This window comes from Natrix helvetica (genome assembly GCF_964273705.1).
Source record: "Natrix helvetica genome assembly, chromosome: 3".
Taxonomy (NCBI): Eukaryota; Metazoa; Chordata; class Lepidosauria; order Squamata; family Natricidae; genus Natrix; species Natrix helvetica.
Window position 1 is genome coordinate 69,043,451 of NC_138549.1, and position 21,014 is coordinate 69,064,464.

General features: G+C 39.0%; 2 protein-coding genes across 2 annotated transcripts in view; one reads left to right on the forward strand and one right to left on the reverse strand.

Moving 5' to 3' along the window:
* Nucleotides 1–2,751, reverse strand: part of COLGALT2 (collagen beta(1-O)galactosyltransferase 2) — a 54,337-nt gene extending 51,586 nt beyond the window's left edge. The window contains exon 1 of the mRNA XM_081948466.1: nt 2,312–2,751. Coding sequence (XP_081804592.1) covers nt 2,312–2,598 — 287 coding nt within the window. The 5' untranslated portion in view covers nt 2,599–2,751. The remainder of the gene's footprint in view (nt 1–2,311) is intronic.
* A 4,760-nt stretch (nt 2,752–7,511) lies between these two features.
* Nucleotides 7,512–20,724, forward strand: TSEN15 (tRNA splicing endonuclease subunit 15). The gene is made up of 4 exons (XM_081949374.1): nt 7,512–7,726; nt 13,902–13,983; nt 15,393–15,528; nt 20,212–20,724. The coding sequence occupies exons 1-4, from the start codon at nt 7,559–7,561 to the stop codon at nt 20,414–20,416; spliced, it is 591 nt and encodes a 196-aa protein (XP_081805500.1). The 5' UTR covers nt 7,512–7,558; the 3' UTR covers nt 20,417–20,724.
* Nucleotides 20,725–21,014: the final 290 nt, after the last annotated feature.

Genomic DNA, 21,014 nt, shown 5'->3' on the forward strand with positions numbered 1-21,014 from the left:
GTACATTCTCTTCTGATTGGAAACCAACTTGATACGCTAAGGAAAACAACATGGACATGCACTGCAGTCTGTTAAAAATGGCGGTTGGTTCATACACAAGAGGAGAGAAGCCATCTGCTTGACAGAGTGCATGATTCAGAATGGCCTTCTGAACAAATGCTTTTCCCTACAACTGGAGACCTAAAATGTTATAGCTAGCTGCATGCATGGGGCATTTAGTCCTGTACTAAACCATCGTTGTCAGAATGGGCAAATTACTGACAACCAGACTACAAAGCTTCACAATCTGTTCCTATTCGCCATACTTCCCATATAGACTGCTTTCCCCACTAAGCACTGCTTATCTTTTGCATTTTCCAGTTCAAAGAATAAAATATTAAATGGGACTCAAGGTACTGGCTATTTTACAGGCTCGGAGAACTTTTTTTTCCAAGACTGGAAAACATTTTTAATTTTTAAAAAATTGAGCCTATTTTATTGCTTTCTACTTTTTTTTTCTTTTTGAGGTATAAAGTGAGGAGCCCTTAATCACAGGAATCCTCTCCATATGTTAAATCATTAAAACCTGCAATTATCATGCTAAAAGAGATGTCCACTTTGACTTGAATCATGTGCCCTAGCAAATACAAATATAGTGGTGCACCACTGAACTCTACAGTGGTCTGCAGTGGGCACATGTTTGGCTTCGTTCAACAGTCACAGGGTTAAGGATTTATACCTCTGGTTCATAACAAGGAGACAGAGGAAGAGCAGAGTAAATAAAAACAGTTTGCTTCTCAGAAAGGAGAGGATCAATTAAACCGTTTCTGACTTTCTTCTCTCTGCTGGAAAGAATTCTATTCCATTCATATATTTGGACTTGGGACCCCTGAAGTCAAGGGGAAGGTTATTCCGCTAACCCAAGTGTGGTTAGATGATGAAGCAAATGAGAAAAGAGGTTTGGTTTGCATTACTGCAGCCTCTCAGTTGAAGGTAGAATAGACAATTTCAATATATTGTTCCTAATGTTCCAGCTCAGGGCTTGTCATGTGTTCTTCCCCCAAGGATTTCTGGTCTGGCCATAGACCAGTAAAGCACCAGTCACATGTCTTAAACCTACATCACCAAGAAGGTATCCTTCGTATTAGCATATAAACCTATACCGTATTTGGAGCTGACAAAGTAGAAGGTTTAAAGGCATCTACGTTTCTTTTTGTAGTGTATATGCATGTACACTTTTAAATTGAATCCTAGAAATCTGGGAAAGCCTAAAACTTAAGAGCAGACCCAGACAGGTACTCCCCCAAGGGAGTAATTCTCTATATTGTTATTCCTGAGTAGCTGGATTCAGCAGCAACTTTTTTATCCACAGGCTGCCAAACTGCCTTTCAGCAGCCCCCAGAAGCTCCTCCAGCCTTCCTTCACAAATACCTTTCCTGGAGAATTTCAAATGCAGGCAGCCATAACATGTTTGGAAAGTGAGGTGGAGGTTGACGTCATACAAAAGACATTCCCATCTGGTTTCTTTAAATCAGGTATAAACTGACATTACAGTCCTCCTGAAATATATATATATACATACATACATACATACATACATACATACATACATACATACATACATACATACATATATAGCCACTGGCTGTCCCCCTACAATATTCTCTAAAATTAGATGATAGATAGATGATAGATAGATAGATAGATAGATAGATAGATAGATAGATAGATAGATAGATAGATAGATGATAGATAGATAATAGATAATAGATAGATAGATGATAGATAGACAGACAGACAGACAGACACACTATTGTAGGAGAACAGCCACTATATACAAAGCAGGAGTCTAACAAAATTAGCAGATTATATTAAAAGGTGCTTGCTTCATAAATCTGCCTTATCTCCTCCCTTTATTTACACAACCTATTATCTTTTACATTTATTTTATTCAAACCATGTTCCCTTATCCTTTTTGCCACCATACTACCAGAGATCATTGTTATCTCATTGTAACTCCGTGCCCTTAAAAACTTAATTTGAAGATTCTGAGCAAGAGGTAGACTAAGTCTACTTCTACTTTAAAGTAGTAGAGTTAAGTCTCTTCCTTCCCACCTCCCACCCCATCAGTTAGCAACCTTACCTGACACACGCGGCATCAGTTCCTGGCCATCGCTCAGTCTCCCTTGCACCTTTTGACCAAGTACCTGGAAATAACTTGGGGGAAGAATTCCCCTGCGAGGTTTACAAACCTGCCCCCACCCCGCTCGCCCCTGATCTCCACCGAATCCCTATCCGATTCTTCTCCGGCGGCGCTTTTAGGCAACCTTACCAGATGGCGATCCGGTTCTTCGGGTAGCGCAGCCTCTCCAGACAGCCGAGGAAATGGGGCAAGGAGCGGGCAGCGTTCCTGGCGAGGATGGCCAAGAAGACGGTGGGCTTCTGCAAGGCGGATTCCGGCAGGGGGGACGAGGTGGGCATCGCCGCCGCTTCCTCCGGTGTGCCGGCGACACAGCCGTTCCCCTTCAGCCAGAGCGCGAAAAGGAAATGAAGCAGAAGCAAGAGCGGGAGCCGCCGGCGCAACGAGGCGGCGGCGGAGAAAGCCCGGATCGCAGCCATTTTTCGCGGGGATCGCAACTTCGGATAGGGCTAGAGAAGCCTCTTCTTGCGGACCGGCTGCTACGGCGACAGGAGAAGCGAAGAGCTCCCGGCGTACCTGCAGGTCCGGCTGCACGGAAAAGAGAGGAGAGCGAGCGGGAGAGCAGCTGCTCCAACTAAGACGCGCTTCTTCCCCCCTCCCTCTTTTCTTTTAATTATTTGCTCTAGGGGAAGGTGGGGGGGGGGAGTTCTGCTTTTGCCAAAGGCGGATTGGTGGCGGCGGCAAACCCGCAGCCAATCCTGAGCTCCTCGCTAACTCTTGGTGCAGATCAAAACAAACAATGCGTGCTTTCTCATTCTTCCTTTCCTTTCTCTCCGCAGTCGCCCCGAGGTCCCGGGAATAATGCTAAACGGAACCGACCAATAACAAACAAGAAATGGACCATCCCAAGCATCTGGCTAGCAGATTGGTGCAAAAATCATGTTGGAAGTCCTGAAGAGTTTTCTTGTATTCATTTATGTATATTTCATTCCATACAGCGGTCGTCTTGAATTATAATGCTTTTTTATAATGGGGTTTTTGGGGGGAGGGGAAACCATCTCCAACTTTCTGGTGTTCTGCCTGAAAGGCGTCCCACTGATATGGTTCTAATCCCACTGATATATTTCTAATGCAGCAGTGTTAGTATTTAATACAAATGTATAAAGAGAGAAAATAAAATATTCACAACTTTCCCCTTTCTTTGCCAAGGATTTACATCTGATACAATTTTGTCTGAAGTGAGAAAGGGAAAGAGAAGTGTTTGTGCACTTCTGCAAGTAGTCCCTCATCATCTTCTCAGCCTGGAAACCATCTGTGATCTGATTCACGGGAAATTGAATCCCAGACAAATTTATTTCCCAAGCTTCTCATTACTCAGTAGTATGCAACACAGGTATGACTGTGCTCACCTAGGAATAACGCTATTCCACTTGATGGACGTCTTCTCAGAATTTAGAAACTCATTTAACCATCTATCAATCACATGCATCCACTAGAACTGATCACTCACAAAATCTCCAGGATACAGTTCCAGGATGTACATTTTGACAGCCTATGAAATTCAATTGGACTCAAGTGCACATTGACATTGACGGAAGCAGAAATCACCCAATTCAGTTATGTTAGCAGCAACTGGACAACATCTACCTTTGCAAGTGAACCAAGAACAGCAAACAAACAAAAAAAGGTTCTTTTCCTGAAATTATCTAAAATAGATAAATAGGGGTCGTTAAATGAAGATGATGATCTAGAATAGCTAAATAAATCAAAGAAAAAAATCATTCATATAATATAGTATGACAACTGATGCAATATTAAAAATCCATACAGTCCTCCGGAGGAAGAATAGAATAGGAACCAAAGACATATCCAGGCAGTTTTAAGTCAATATCCTCAGTTTATGTTTAATATGAGGATTTTTTTCTAATTTATATAGAAAGTTTTTAAAAAATTACATGACAATATGATCTCTTCTATTCCTCACCAGTTAAGACTAACAAGAAGTAGTTCCAGAAAACGTTTTGTATTGGGGCCAGTTACCAATGTTACAGCAGCATAGGTAGTGTAGATTTTATTATATTGTACCCAGCTATTCTTTTATCCTCAAATATCCAGTTTGAAGCACAGTCGTGATGATCGTGGTTATATCACATCCGGGGTTAGAATGCCATTCTAAAGGCTACATTGCTCACTCCAGGAGTTCAGTGCTGACTGGGTCAAGGTTGACTCAGCCTTCCATCTTTCCAAGGTGGGTAAAATGAGGACTCAGATTGTTGGGGGCAATGCTGACTCTGTTAACTGCTTAGAGAGAGATGTAAAGCACAGTGAAGCAGTATAAAAATCTAAGCGCTACTGCTATTGTTCAGTGGTGGGTTGCTCCTGGTAATAGTGGCGGCAGGAGGGCCTGCCCACCCGCTTGGATGCTTCTGCGCATGTGCACGAGCACACGTGGGAGCGAGCACGAACCGGTAGTAAAAACATTTGCAACTTACCACTGCTATTGTTGTTATTAAAATTAGGGCCCACTGACAGGGCCCAAAGTTCAGCACTGCCATTAAGCCTGAGTGGTTCTCAAGCAGAGGTGGTATTCAGCAGGTTCTGACCAGTTCTGGAGAACCAGTAGCAGAAATTTTGAGAAGTTCGGAGAACCGGTAAATACCCCGTCTGACTGGCCCCGCCCCCATTTATTCTCTGCCTCCTGAGTCCCAGCTGATCGGGAGGAAATGGGGATTTGCAGTAACCTTCCCCTGCAGTGGGGGAGGGAATAGAGATTTTACAGTATCCTTTCCTTGCTACTCCCACCAAACATCTCCCATCAAGCCACAGAACCAGTAGTAACGAATTTGAATCCCACCACTGTTCTCAAGTAAATATAATTTAAAATACAGTACCCACGGTATTGCAAATAGAGAGAGCTCACAAAAAATCTTAAGTCATAGTTCACTTAATCATAATATATTGACTAAGGCATAAATGGCTTGATTTCTGTGTGTTAAATCATAAAATCATGGCTTATACAGAATACCTGTATCCACATTACGTATTAAATTAAAATTAATCTTATCATAGCTTAGCAAGGTCCAGCCAAATTGTTAAGACACTGAGATTCAAATAACTAAACATCTCACATATAATAGTTCCTGCAAGTAGCAGTGCATTTAAATATATGAAGGACCCATTTTTCATTGTAGAATGTGATTTTATTAAATCTGTAAGATGCTGTCTTTCTCAAACTATATTTTCAATTAATATTCTCTGGAAGCACAACAGTCTTTTCAGTATTTCCATTGATAGGAGTAATTTTAGGAAACACTTAATAAGATTATACTTCTAGAATTTCATACTTGTAACACAAAATCGAAATAACTGAACACTCAGTTTCCATTCTTGTAAAAGAAGTAATGAAAGAATGAACAGATGTTCTTTATTTATTACTTTTTTCCTCCAGTTGAACTCAGAAAAGATCCCAAATTGTTTCCAGACAGATTTAATCTTCCAACTTCTATTGAAGAAAAATACAATTTATATTCTATGATAGAAATGTTATAAGGATAATAATAGCAAAAGATCTGCAACACTGAGAGTTTTTAAAAAATATATGTTCTGTTAGATTTTTGCATTGATGTTCTTTAGTTTACGTAAATAAATCGATGATGTATAAACAGATAAACCTTACATTCAGTTTTACAATTGTAATGCATTTGATTTGATTTAGTATTAACAGCATTAATAAATATGTTCCCAGACAGATCAGTGTAAAAAGCTGTAAAGAAGGAATGTGTGCAAAGAACAGAAAACAGAATTTAAAAACCCAGAAGTTTAAGAAAAACTCTAAAATATCATGGCTGCTTTTATCTGTTAATATACAACTATCCTCCTCATTCACTGTTTATTACTGGGGGAAGGGAATCTTCATTATATGGGTTTCCATTTGTAACTCACCCATGTTTTGTCACTCACTGTCTATAGAGGAAAATAGAATAGCTACATGAGATCTCCTGATTTTTGGTGCTAAAATCCAATTGTATGGAAATATCTCACCTATTAAAACATAAATTTATGGGTGCTTACCTATTTTCAAATCTTTTCATGGGTTTAATCTGCAAACATTCAAAATTGATAATCCATATTTCAATGGTCATTCCAGTGGGGAAAGGACATTCAGAACACCTATTGCTTACTTATATATAAAATTCTAGAATCCTTAGAATTCTAGAATCTTTACAGAAATAACCCTTTCTTCTCCACATTATCCAAGTCATTTTTTAAAACTGTTTTTCTTGTGCAGCTTTCAGAGATGCTCTGTTCTGTTATTTTGTTTCACATTCTACTGCCCTTGTCTTGATGTCTGAGAGTCACATGACAAGTTAAAATTTATGCACAATGATAAAATTGAAAATCATAAAAGTTAAATTTTTTCTCATCATATGATAACCATTATTTAGATGAAGAATATCTGTGAAATTTTCCTTTCCATAAAATCCTTCCCAGCAGTCCAACTATTCATTTGAAATACCTGCAGGGGTGGGTTCCTGCCAGTTCTAATCTCTTCTATAGAAGAGGTTCCACAAATCTACAGTGCCGTTTAGAACCAGTTCCAGCTCCCTCCCCCCCTCCTGTCCGCACATCATCAGGATGAAGAGCGAGAGGAGGAATTCTGGGAGTTGAAGTCCACAAGTTTTAAAGCTGTCAAGTTTGAACACCCCTGGGTTTTTTTTTTTAAAGGTTAGGGATGCAAGGGTCTTGTAACTTGACAGCTTTAAGACTTGCACACTTCAATGCCAGAGTTTCTGAGCCAACATTTTGGTTGCTAAGCAAGAGCGTTGTTAAGTGAGTTTCATCACATTGTGCAAGTTGGCCACACCCACTCAGTCACATGGCTGGCAAGCCACGCCCACCCAGTCACATGGCTGGTAAGCCACTCCCACAAAGCAGGCCACACCTACAGAAGAGGTTCTAAAACATTTTGAAACCCACCACTGAATACCTCTATCAATCTTGAAACAATATCAATATTGCCCCCTGTAAATTTATGGGATTTAAATTATGTTTTTATATTAGTAGTAGTCTCAAGTAAACAGTTAGAAATATTTACATCTACCAATAAGGATACTTAAATTTAGTTGCTTGAGAAGTCACATCATGCTGCTCAATATTCTGTATAACCAGCACAGTAATTTAATGAATTGTAAAATAATTTACATTTATCTCATTCTCTGTTGTCTCAAAAAAATGTCTTTCAAATCAAGAGCTGCTAAAGGAGGTTTTTTTTTAAAAAATCGGCATCTGCAAGAAGACATTTTAAAAATGAGAAAGAGATAAGAAAGCAAATATTGTTAGGAATGAAACGTTTGCTTGCTGAAAAGCGGAACCATAGAGCTCGTTTAAAAGTTTGGCGGACGAACTATTTCGTTGAAACACCAACCGGAACGAAGCTGAATGACACTCGAATTGGGAATGGAAAAATCGGAGAGCGACTGCGGAGACAGAGCAAATGAGGAGGGAGGTTCGGTCGCTGGATGCTCCGGGTTTTTTGGCCAGGAGGAGGAAGCCTCAAAGTCCGAGAAATGGGCCCTTCGAGAGGATTGGCTGTCTACTCATCCTACGGTTAGTGCAAAAAGAACCGGGGGAACAGAAAATCTCCCTTCTGATACTTGGCTTGCTCATCTACCGGTATCTGTAGCAAAGTAGGGATCTCGTTAACATTCCTAGGAAATGCATCATTCGTTTATGCAGAGTTGCAGCCCGACAGCTCCAAGGATGCTAAAACAAAATGTAGAAATATAGTGCTGAAAACAGTGAGCTTTTATGAGTAATAATTTCTTAAACCACCTTAAAGAAGTTGAAGTACAAGGTATAACATTAACATACTGTCTTAGGACGAGGAATGGTGTGTATGTAAGTAGAATCCTGCATGAAAGTTTAAAATGAAAAATAACCTGTTTTACGTTGAACTCTTGATCAACGCAAACTTGGAATGTTCATTCGATGTTTCTCAGTCTTCAGCGAAAAAGGAAAATAAAAGAATAAATGTGCAGAGATGGATTTTAGAGCTGGAGGATATTGACCGTACCACACATTATACCTGAGGACAAATGTTATTCTTTAAAGACTGTAACCTTTGTCCAGCAATGTTATAACTCCTGAAGTGATAGCACATACCTTAAGCAAAGAGGAAAACAGGTCCCCAGAATTGGTACTTGACCATATGTTAAATGTGACCAAGCCTGGAGGGAGAGGGAAAGGGACTGATGTGCTTTATCAGGGCCATGTGCCAATAAACTTACCTGTAATTTATTGTCATGAAGATGATGCATACGAATTAAGGAAGAATTTATTAAAAGGGGAGAAAAGGATTCTGCAGCATTTTTTTTAAAATAAAGGAACTTTTACCAATTGCCAGTCTAAAAAAAAAAAACAGAATGCTTTTTTGTTGTGAAAATCGGTTGTTCCATAAGAAGAAATCAATGGAATTGGCTGACAGAGGGATTGCATTTCAGGTGGATATAAGAATGAAGGAGAAGAAATGCTGATCTCAAGCAAAGGCTTTAATAGGACAAAAAACGTGAAAGTATTCTCATCACTTTATTGATATGATATGGATCTCTTCTAGAAGGCCCTCTTTTTCAAGTAGCCCATTCAGTCCAGGTCAAAGGGGATTGTTTTCATTACTTCTCAAGGGCATCTTTAGGAGATGAGTTTGTTGGCGTCCCTGCCTTCTAGAATGGTCTCCTCCCCATTTGGCTAACTCCCATCCTTATGATCTTCAGGAAATTAATGAAGTCCAGGTTGTTTTCCCAGATCTTGGTGACATAGTGACTATGGATGTGTTTCCCTACATTTTGTGTTGCTTTGGTCTGGTTTGTTTTGGTTTTCTTCTGATATTTTGTTTCTGGTCAGTTATATTCTTTCATATAATGGATTTTTAAAGGGGTTTTTTTAGTTGTAAGCTGCCAGGGTTATTTGAGGGCTTCAAGTTTAGTTTCAATAAGTTTGTAAATTAAAAAAAAACCAATTATTTTTTGACAATTTGAACAGGACTTTCTTGCTTAAAATTTTGGAGGATATGGACTTTGATGATAATTTTCTCAAATGGATAAAATCAATTTACATTTCACAAAAGACACAGATAATTGTGAATAGGAAATTAACAAAGCTAGTGAGATACAAAAGGGAACACTGATGGAACAGTGGAAAAATATGTGGAGAACACATACCTTGGATAGAAAGGTGACAAACAAGCAAGTACAGAAGCATATAAGACCAAACATACTCTATCACTAGAAGGCAAAATCTCAAAATTCTGCCTTACTTATTCTGGCCATGACATGTGCTCAAACTCACTGGAAAAGGCAGTTATTTTCAGAATGATCAAGAGTAAAAGGAAATAATGCCACCCAAAAATACAGTGGCTAGATACTGTATTTAGTATCTGTAGTGGAAACCAGCCAGAGCATAAATTGAAACAAGCCATTCAGGATCAGAAAATGTGGAGAGAGCTGGTCCGTAGAATCCCCAAAAATTGGACACAATGGAATAGATAATATCATCATCATCTAAAAGAGAATTTTTATAAAACAATGTACTTGCAGAAGATGACCAGGTTGAGCCCAAGGGAAGGATCAAGCGCATCCTCAGTTTAATATCCTTTTGCACCCACAAGAGATCTAAATTCAGCCCTCCTTGAAGTCTGGTGGCTTAACTACTGTCAATTTGCCTTGACCATTAGTAGTTCCGATAGTTGTTTAGGGGAAGCATGAAACAAACTTGTATTCATTTTAGATCTAACCCCGACTGCCAATTTATTGTTCCTTACTGTACTGTTGGTACAGTGGAACCTCGGGTGCCGACCGTAATCTGTTCCAGGACTTCGGTCGGCCCCTGATTTGGTCGTGGCTAGAAGCAAAACTGACTGCACATGCGCACACAGACAAAAAATGGTGCAGAAGGGGAAATAGCCACGGCAGGGAAAATGAATAGCTTGTTTGATCAACACCCAAGGATGTATTCGTGATCTGAGTGGAACATTTAGCGGATTTTTTTGGTCGGCACCTGATTTGGTCATGGTCTGAGCCGTTCGTGACCCAAGGTCTCACTGTATGCGACTCCAGAAAAATTGTCTACAATGTACAAAGATACTTCAAATTTGTGTTGGAAATGTGGACAACATGAAAAGTCATTTTGTCATGCCTGCTCTACTTGTAAAAATAGCCAGAAATTTCTGGGTTCAAATCAGAAGGGGGTTGCTCCGGTTCAGCTCAGATCGGGCGAACCGGTAGTAGCGGTGGTGGGAGGCTCCGTCCACTCGCCCAGACGCTTCTGCACATGACACACGAGAGCGAGAGAGCGAACCGGTAGTAAAACATTTGAAAACCCACCACTGGTTCAAATATATTTAGTGATACAAAGAATTTTAAAAACAAAACATTCGATTCAAACCTGAGCTTTTCGTGCTGGGATTAATGGACAGTAAATGTAAAAAGAGCCACAGAAGATTATGTTTATATAGTATATGATACTGATGCAATATATGCAAATAAGGTGACCAACTTTTTTACAATGAAAAGGAGGACAAAACACGTTATATTGTCCAAAATGCTAAGGTGACCAACTTTTTTACAATGAAAAGGACAAATAAATTGGAAAAAATATATCGTAAATAAAAGAAATATTTTATTCATTGCAACAATCATACACTAAAATATGATATATGCATAATAAAAACATTTGCAACATTTTATATTGTAATTATGCTTACATGCCTGTTAATTATTATTTAAATGAGTACTTTTCCATTGAATTAATATTTTTTGTCAATGTATCATCTTCTAACAATATATTGGAAATATCTGAACAAGAAATATCCTTCATATTGAATTTTACGGCAAGTGCTGCAGCTAGAGTATCAACATTCAATCTCGATTTCTCATTTGTCGAAAAATCATTGGCAATTGAAAAAAACTCAACTGCTGCATTAGTTCCAGGGCAGCACAACGTAAATTGAACAAGTATAAATAAATTTTCACATGGAATATGTTCATTTTTGAAATAGCTGAAAATATCCACCCATCTTTTATCAATTTCAACGTGTTGATTTTCCCATTGTATTAATTTTTCAGAATTTAAATATACATTCAGTCTTCTAATTTCTTCAAAGAGACAATTGTCGTCTATTTTAATGTCTAGCATTTCTTTAGATAAAAATTCAACACAAGATTCAATATCTGCTCAATATACTTGCGATGAAGTAAAAAAAACACCATTAAAAACTGTTTAATAAAACGTGAATTGTACTTACCTCTATATAATTGAATATTCACTGAGAAAGAAATAATTACCGTGAGTCATTCAATTGCCGACGTGCCGTGAGTCTACTGCGTGCGTATGTGCCGTGTTGTGTTTCGGTAAGAAGTAAACAAAGCCACTTGCACATGGCGCTCTCTCTCAAGGTCTCCCGTGCGGAGCGCATGCGTCTCATAATCACGTCTTATACCGCACTATACCGAGTCTTGACGAATTGTCATGTCAAATGCAAATACGTCACATAACGCGCAACAGATTAGTCTTCAAATATCGAAAAGGAGGTCATGTAGGAGGACACTTTTTGAGAGAGGACAGAACTTACAAAAGAAGGATTGTCTTCCCTAAAGGAGGACGGTTGGTCACCTTACAAAATTGGAAAGTCTCTGAAATACCCAGAATGGAGAATGGTTGGTGAAGATGACATAGCTAGCAGAGATGGCAAAATTAACTTGTTTGAATTAATTTATTAGTGACTGCAAATGCTTTATGGGCTTTTTGCTGAAAAAAGAAAATGAATTTGAGATTTATGATCTGAAGATTAGAAAGTGTAGCTTATTGAAAGAAGGAAATTTTGATGTAATTTTAGAGAGGGGGGATATATAAATGCATTTATAGCTGTCAGGAAGATCAGAAGCTGCTTCCTTGTAATTTCTTTTCTTTTTTCTGACTTTTTTCCTTTATTTTCTTTTGTGGTTTTTACTGTTAAAAATTCTTCAATGAAATTATAAATTGAAAAAACATTTATTTCTAACAAGTGTTTTTAACATTATGCATATGTAAGTTCAGAACCCTTGAGAATACTTCTGTTTATGAATTTAGATTAACAAACAGATTTTTTTGAGGTTAGGTATATGTAAGTTCAGAGCCCTTGACAATACTTCTGTTTATGAATTTAGATTAACAAGCAGATTTTTGACAGAATGCAGAACTCCCATGATCTATATCCCTTCTAAAGCCTTTCCTCTGTTGAAAGGGCGCTTACTTTGCTGTTTTTATAACGCAAATAATCTGAGGGGTAGGAATGCGTTAGTCTGTTCAAGTTTATAAAATAAAAGCTTTACAATTGAATTTCTTTTAGACTTTAAATTTTTAAGACAGGGAAGATTTTTTTTTCTTTAAAAATTGGCTGAAGCTTTTAAACTGTGCCAGATGTGGGTAAAATTTGCCCTAGCACCTTAGCAAGGCTGTTGTTAGATATTCATATAAATCAGGATAGGCTGTGTTTGAATCTGGCAATTTATTTTGAATTATGCATGCATGTCAAAAGAAAGTAAGATTTGACAATCTTGGCCCCTCTGAGGAGCAGCTGGTGGGAAATCTCTGGATGTCATCATGAAATCAACAGCTGTAATAAAATGCTCATTCCTCTATTCCCTATTGGCATGTGGAACAAGAAAAGTATGATGGTATTACTAATTTAAGTACTTCAATATTGAACATTTATTAGATTTTTAGTCCGCCTTTGTTACTCAGCGGAAAATACAGGTAGTTTTTGACTAACAACGGTTCACTTAGTGACTGTTCAAAGTTACAGGGGCACTGAAAAAAAGGACACAACCATTTTTCACACTTACAACTTGCAGCATCCCCATGATCACATGATTTACATCCGGCTGCTTGACAACACATTTATGACCTTTGCAGTGTCCTGGGGTCATGTGACCCCATTTTGCAACCTTCTAAAGCAAAGTGAATGGGGAAACCAAACTCACTTAACAACCATGTTACTAATTTAACAACTGCAGTGATTCGCTAAACAACTGTGGCAAGAAAAGTCGTAAAATGGGGCAAAACTCGCTTAACAAATTTCTCACTTAGCAACATAAATGTTGGGCTCAGTTTTGGCCCTAAGTTGAGGACTACCTATATACATAAATACTCCTTCCTTCTAACAATAATATGCTGACTTTATACTTTTGTCTTGGTTTTCTGCTCCAGATTTTGAGCTCAAGATGTTGCTTAGGTTCCAGTAACGGCCCACATCCCCAGTTAACAAGAGACACACACTCACCTTGGGCCCAATCCTTCCATGTCTGGATTCTGGCACAATCGTCTATAACTTCTTCTTGCGCCAGGTGCTAAGCACAACACAGAAATAAATCAGTTCCAGACCAGAAGCTTAAGACAGAACTAGATCTATTTTATGAACCATTCGTGCTGCTACAGTAAATTATTCCCTGTGGCCACAGTTTTTGGAGGATAGTTTTATTGGCATTTAAAACACAACCTGCAAGTCTTTTAACAGACTTTATCTAGTGTTAAATATTTTCACTGGCCTTTCCTCCCGCCCCCATTTTTTTTAAAGAAAATGTGTGTTGTGTTTTTTTCTTGGAGTTCTGCCAAAAGAAACCCCTCTGCAGTTGATGGGAAAATACTTTCAGGGATTGCAGATTCTGCTTGGGTTTTGTTGCATAGAATATCATTTTCGAGAACTCTGTTAATAGCTTTTACATCTATTGCTCTCCATTGTCTGTTTCAGTTCGCAAAAATGATGTCATTGGAAGTGGCTGACAGCAGAGGGGTATATGCCGCTTTCTTAGTTTACTTGGACCTTCTAGAAGGTAAGTTAGTGGAGATACCTTAAAGGGATTTAAGGTGCGTGTGTGTGTGTGTGCGTAAGTGCTGTGGTTTGCACAGTATTTACAAACGCCAAGAATAGTTTTCATGTGATTCATGAAATCCCTAGATTTCTACAGCTACTGCTTAAAGCTGTGTCCTATTGAAGACTGGGATTCCAGTTATGTGAAATGACTACAAGTCCTCCCAACTTTAGATTCCCTGGGCAAATCTTAACACTGCATATACAAGTGAACCTACATGCACGTACACCCAAACTACATTCCTGTGAAGTTTGCTTCCCTGTATTAAAAGTAGGGGAGATACTGGAAATTGGAGTGTCCACTCACTTTAAGTGCCTTTGCTTGTGAGTTGGAGAAAAAGTATTAGTATGTGCTTCCCTGCTTATATGAGATGGTGCAGTGGCTCAGCGGTTGAGACGCTGGGCTTGGCAGCTGGGAAGCTGGCAGCCCAGGTTCGAGACCTGAGTGCCATGTGACGGGTGAGAGCCTGTCCTTGCATCAGCTCCTGCTAACGTAGCAGTTTGAAAGCATGCAAAGGCGAGTAGATAAATAGGTACCGTTCCAGTGGGATGGTAACAGTGCTTTGTGTTGTCATGCTGGCCACATGACTACGGAAATGAGTAAAATCTGCAGGGATTCTTTACCTTGTCCTGCTTGTATTGCTCTTAAAGGAGTCTGTTAGGCTCTAGGACTGCCTCTGAAGAATTGCCCACCACCATTATATGTTAATGCCATGGGCAATATGATGTCAAGCATACATACATAGTGCCCACCCATTCACTATGCACCCAATGGGTGGAACACAATATGCTCTATGGCCACTGACTGATGTCCTATTGATGTATTGGGATTACCACTCTTGCAATCACACTCTAGCACACGCACAGTTCGGATTACTTGAATAGGCAATAGCATGCCATGCACTTTTAAGGGCACCCCTACACATTCCCCGACATCAACATACTCATGATAAAGGGATTCTCTGGCTTCCAGATGTTGCTAAACTATTTCTAGTACCTGTAGCCCACATAGCAAATTGGGAAGGGTGCTAGGAGAGGTCAATTACCAGTATTTGAAGGGCCACAGGTTCCTATTCTCTAGGTATAGTCAGCAAAAACTCCTGCCAAACTTCTGTATTTGGATTGATTTAGTTTACTAAATCGGATTATCTTTTTCCAAAAGTTGTTGTGAAATTAAAGAGAAAGAGAACAAATGCAGTTGAGAAAGGAGGGCAAGGCAGATGTAATTAATCCATATCTTGAGGCATGTAAGACCATGATAACTAATTGCATAAATGCTGGCTAGAACATTGAGATCCTTCAATGGAAAAGTTATCATCACTGTTTCATAGTTCCTTCTGGTTTTTGTTATTCTCTGCTATACCCTTTCAGTTAGGAACTGGCACAAGGTATCCTTCATTGGACTAGCAGAGTTCCAGCTGGTGTGTCTCCATGGACATGAGAAAGAAAACGAGCCTTTGCAGGTAGTGGTGCCAACTCCTGCCCAGGTATCATTCAGCCATGAGAGGTGTGTGTCTGCAGAGGGCTGGCGTTGTATTATTTGTTTATTTTTGCGGTTGTACCACACTTTATCTAAATGGGAGGTCTCTGAGAACTCCCATTGATATGAATGTGTCTCAGGAGATATTTTCTTATTTCATTCTGGAGTAGTAATGCTATCATTGGGTAACCCCATAGCTGAAAAGGAAATTTATTCTGGATCTTCTTGGTTCGGACACAGTACCTTCACTACTACACTGAATTAACTGGTTTCTAAGCAAAACATAGTTTAGCCGTGCTCAAGATGGTTTATATATTACAATTTTGCTTTGTGTGGCTTCAGAAGACCTTACAGCAGCCTTTCCCAAACTGGTCTCTGCTGGTTGTGGTGGGGTGCAGTTTCCTGAAAAGCCAGTCAGCCTGGCCTTCTGTCTTGCCAAATATTTTCCTTCCTCATTTGTTAGCTGCGTCTAGCTTTTAAGCAGCTTTTCTCAATATATTGCCTTCCTTCCTTCCTTCCTTCCTTCCTTCCTTCCTTCCTTCCTTCCTTCCTTCCTTCCTTCCTTCCTTCCTTCCTTCCTTCCTTCCTATCCTCTCCCCTCACCAAGTACAGATAACAAAGAAGGGGAGTTCATTCATACTGGTACTACCTTTTCTTTCTAGGGGTTGGAGAGAAAAAGGAAAAGCAACAAATCTATCAGATTTGCTAAATATACTCATTGAGTATCCAGCGTACAGAACACCTTTACAGCGTGTGCAGGTGGAAAAGTTATCCCTGCAAAACAGAGATTTATAAATTTTAATGTGGTTCTTGATCCTTCTAGTAATTGAGAGGTGATATGTGGGAGGATGAGTAGAAAGGTTCTAGTTGGCTTTATTTTCAAAATTAAGTAATAAATGTTGCCTTTTAATAGGCTTTTTCATTCCTGCTCTCTCCTTTGCAGTTAGTAAAATTGCTACATCCAAAGCAATTAGGGCTAATCTTCAGATGAATGTGAGATGGTGCAGGTATTTTTTTTTAAAAATAATTTATTAGTTTTTTTAAAAATACAAAACATATCTCCAACTAACTAAAAGATATTTGCAACCAAACTGTAAATAAAAGTAAAGAACATAATTACTATAATTATAAACAGAAAACAAGGAAAACAGAAGAAACGGGGAGGGGGGGGAATGAATAATCTAAACATGCCACGTAAAACTAGTGTTAAAGAAGATACAAATATTTCAGAGTAAAACGAAATAAACACCGTTGTAAAATACCATGAAACCTGTGCCAAAGAGAAACAATCATTTGTTATTTTTTTAAAAAAATGCCTTTTCAAAAATGGGAAGCATTTGTACTTAATTTGTACGTCCTGTACTTAATACCTGGAATGATAGTGCTTTTCCCATTTCACAAAATTATTCTCTTAATAATTTTCCATATTTAATACAACCAACGTTCCCTAAAAGCAATCACATTTTGGAGTTTTAGAACATAATTCAACATAACGTTATTCTAATATATATATATAAGTAGTTTGATAGCAACATCTCTTAACGTTAACAATGTGAACACTTTCAAGTAAATCTGCTAATGATGTTCATTTGATAATAAACTCATAAAATAATGAAGGGGCAGGTAATGTGGAAATACGTATCCCATTTCCCTCTTTTCCACTGGGACGTTCATTTTTGGCCCGACAGGGCTTTTCAAGTAGAATATCAGCTTGCCCATCTGCATTGTTCTGCTGGTTCACCGCAGAGCTTGTCAAAATCCCCATTCATGGCAGATGCTCCATACAATGCTTTCAGTGTATTTACAGATAAAGAGTTTCACAGTCTGATTCCTTTCTATGTTCCTTTCACAAATAACCTTTGTAGAATGAATTCCGCCCCAGCAGTGATGCCTGAGGGCGTCAAAAATGCTGACTTCCTTAGTGCCAGAGATAACTTCCCTTATAGGATATTCACATAAATCATAACCAGCAGAGAGTAGCATTGTAGACAGTCACCTCACACATTCCTGTTTCAGGTGAAATAACAACGACATCTTTGCTACTGACTGCCTGCTTTGGGTTTTGGATTTTTTTTTTTAACTTGGTCCCAGTTAAAAAGAAGAATATGACTGCATTTAAATAACTGCGGTGGGGCATAAAATGGGGCATTGAAGTTAAGAATTCAAAGGGAACGCTCATGAACGCAGCTGGCTCGTGTGCATAAGACTTGGTGGAAATGAGAAAGGATGGAAAATACATCACAATGGAGCCAACATTTCTGTTGCTAAGGGAGACATTTGTTAAGTGAGCTTTGCCCTGTTTTATGACCTATCTTGCCACGGTTGTTAAATGAATCACTGCAATTGTTAGTAACACCGTTGTAAAGTGAATGAGACTTCCTCGTTGACTTTGCTTGTCGGAAGTTCTCAAAAGGGGATCACATGACCCTGGGGCACTGAAACCGTCATAAATATGAGCCAGTTGACAAGTGTCTGAATTTTGATCACGTGTCGTATCGCGTGACCTGTGACCATTTTGATCATCGGGATGCTGCAATGGTTGCAAGTGTGAAAAATGGTCATAAGTCACCTCTTTCAGTGCCATTATAACTTTGAACAGTTACTATAAGTCGAAGGTTATCTGTATAACTGATTGGCTGATTCTTGCCACTTTGGGGATCGAATGATAGATTTGATTTCTGATACTGACACTGGACACCGGGGGGTATGGCCAATAGTGAAGGACATTTGACTACCACAGTTCTATTGGTATTCATACTATTGGTATGGCCAATAGTGAAGGACATTTGACTACCACAGTTCTATTGGTATTCATACTATTGGTATGGCCAATAGTGAAGGACATTTGACTACCACAGTTCAGCAAAAATGCAGAGGTTTGCAGGTTTCCCACCCCTAAATTAAAAGCTTTGCAGAATTTGGTGGGAACGTCCAAGGGGGAATTGACTTGGTGACCTCATGGTCACAATCAAGCAGCTTCTTTGGGTAGCATGTAAGTGGTTTGCCATTGCTGCCTATTCATCCCTTTCCAAATACCCATCTCAGCTTTTGAGATCTGCAGTGTACAAGTTTACTGGAATAACTAAGAAGAACAAATAATCGATATGAAGTGAAAGAGGTTAATATAACACTGTTATGCATGAATGTATGGGTTAAAATAGCACCTTATATTAAGACCAGAGCTTGTTTTTTTTTTCATTTCTTACAATGTTTGAAGAAAGTTTTTGTCACTCTGGATTAGAAACACTGTGCACCCCAAAAAATAAAAAAATAAACCCTCCCAATTAATTAAATGTCTATGAAGATTCTCAGTCATTCAGGTCATGGTTGTCCCAAAGGTGCTTCCTCAAGAGGCAACTGGACTTTCTGGTTTTTCTTTGAAAACGTTTCACTTCTCATCCAAGAGAAGCGAAACGTCTTCAAAGAAAAAACAGAAAGTCCAGTTGCCTCTTGAAAAAGCACCTGTGAGACTCCCAATTAATTGCTTTCCAGAGGACCTTTCCATCATTTAGGCTTTTTCATGACTTTTTAATTACTTTAAGCAGAAGAGATTTAGATGATGAACAACAGGGACAGGAAGAGGAAAGATTTAAACTTTAATTTCCTACACACTGGGCTTCTGATTTGAATGAGACTGTACAGTACTTGCTCGTGTTCGTTCAAAACACGAAGAGATGGTGTTAGGGATCTAAAGCTGAACACCCACTGTTAATGGTAGCAGGAAAGAGCTCTTTGTACTCAATTGTGGGGTTTGGGGTTGCTGGGGAGAGGATGGGTTAGACCTCTCCCGAGTTTTCATTGGGCCTACCAAATTTTGCTACTTCATGGTAATGTCATTTAGGCTTCTAATGGTTCTGCAATGGAGTGTGCTGATGTTCCATCGGCTACCTGTTACTGGCTTAGTAGACTGAAGCAAAATAATATATGAAAAGCACTGTTATCTCAGATAAAGAAACTTGTCCAGCTTCTTTGGACTGAAAACTCAACCAGTTCTTTTCAGAAAACCAAACATACAGATACACCTTCCACATTGTTCATTACCTGCTATTGGCGTTTAGAGAGACCATTTCATGGTCTTGGCTCATAGCTGGCTTCTTATCTTCAGAGCTGTCATTAGCCAATGGCCACTGACAATGCAACTGTATGAAGAAGTATTGACACATGTTTTTACAGGAGGGAGCCAAATGATGACCTACCGTATCTGACAATGTCATCAGGCAAACTGCACAACCTATACACTTGCATCAGGTTTCAGGATGCCAGTATGTAGTGGCAGCATTCACATTATTATACCATTTTAGCACCATGATGATTTGTTGGAGATACAGTTGGGTGATGTGGAACCCCTTAATACACAGGCGTTAAACTCGCTGCGTCACATTGCTGTCACATGACGTATCATGACATCCCCCTTTGCAGAGCTGGGGTGGGCATGGCCTGTGCATGACGTATCCGGCCTGCAGGCCACCAGTTTGACACCTCTGCCATAATATCTCTAAAATTGGGATACATAAGTATTGTCAACTTTCCTTTCTGGCAGGTCTTCATTATAATAGTTATAGCGCTTGGGGGGGGGGGAATCACAAAAGGTTTTAGAAGCAAACGGTGGAAATTATTAATTCAGGGCACAAGCTGGATAGTCTTCAGGTGAAATTTAAATGAAACGGGCATCAGTGATGACTTTTCTACCTTCCTTCCATTTTTTTCCAGGTTAAGACAGATCATGAAGAGCTCAGGCGCAGTGCAGGCGGAACCGGATTCCCCACTTTCTATCACACTGGCAATAGTTGAAACAGACTCTACAATTGTCTACTATAAATTGACGGACGGTTTCGTAATGCCAGATCCTCCGGACAGTCCTTCAGATGCAGACAGCAAACAAGGGAGGAAGAAGAGAAAGAGGCTGTTGAGATGAAGGGGAAGCGGATAAGGATTCTCCGGATTCTTCTCATGTAAATGAGCCTGATATTAAAAGGGGCAGCTGGGAGTTGGAACTTTTGTTTGAAAATCCCCACTAAAGCTTGAAGATTGGCAAGATATTCAAGTCTGCCTCTTGTAACAAAGTCAGGCATCAAAGATGTCACAGGCCAAAACAAATGGAATTCGTATAAAGTATACCTTTAAAAGAAAATGTTTGTTAAGATGTAATGGTATACTTTGGATTATATTATATGTATGTTAAAAAAAAAACTTTTGGCAAAAAATAAAAGATGTCACCGACCAGTTCTAGACTCTGTCTTCTATTCACGAGTAGTGTACTTGTGTACATAATTCAACATAATTCAATGTACTGTAATTCAACAGTATAGCTGTATTTCAGTAAACCATCATTTTTGGAATGAACAGGAATTCTACCTTTTATTCCTGAGGCAATAGTTTGCCTTAATAAAGGAACAAATTTTATAAAACATCACCTTATCCCAATGAATTCATTTTTGTGTATTACATTAAAGTACTCACAGTCTCTGCTGTATTCACTCGCATAATTGCAGAATAAAGAATTGTGCAATCAA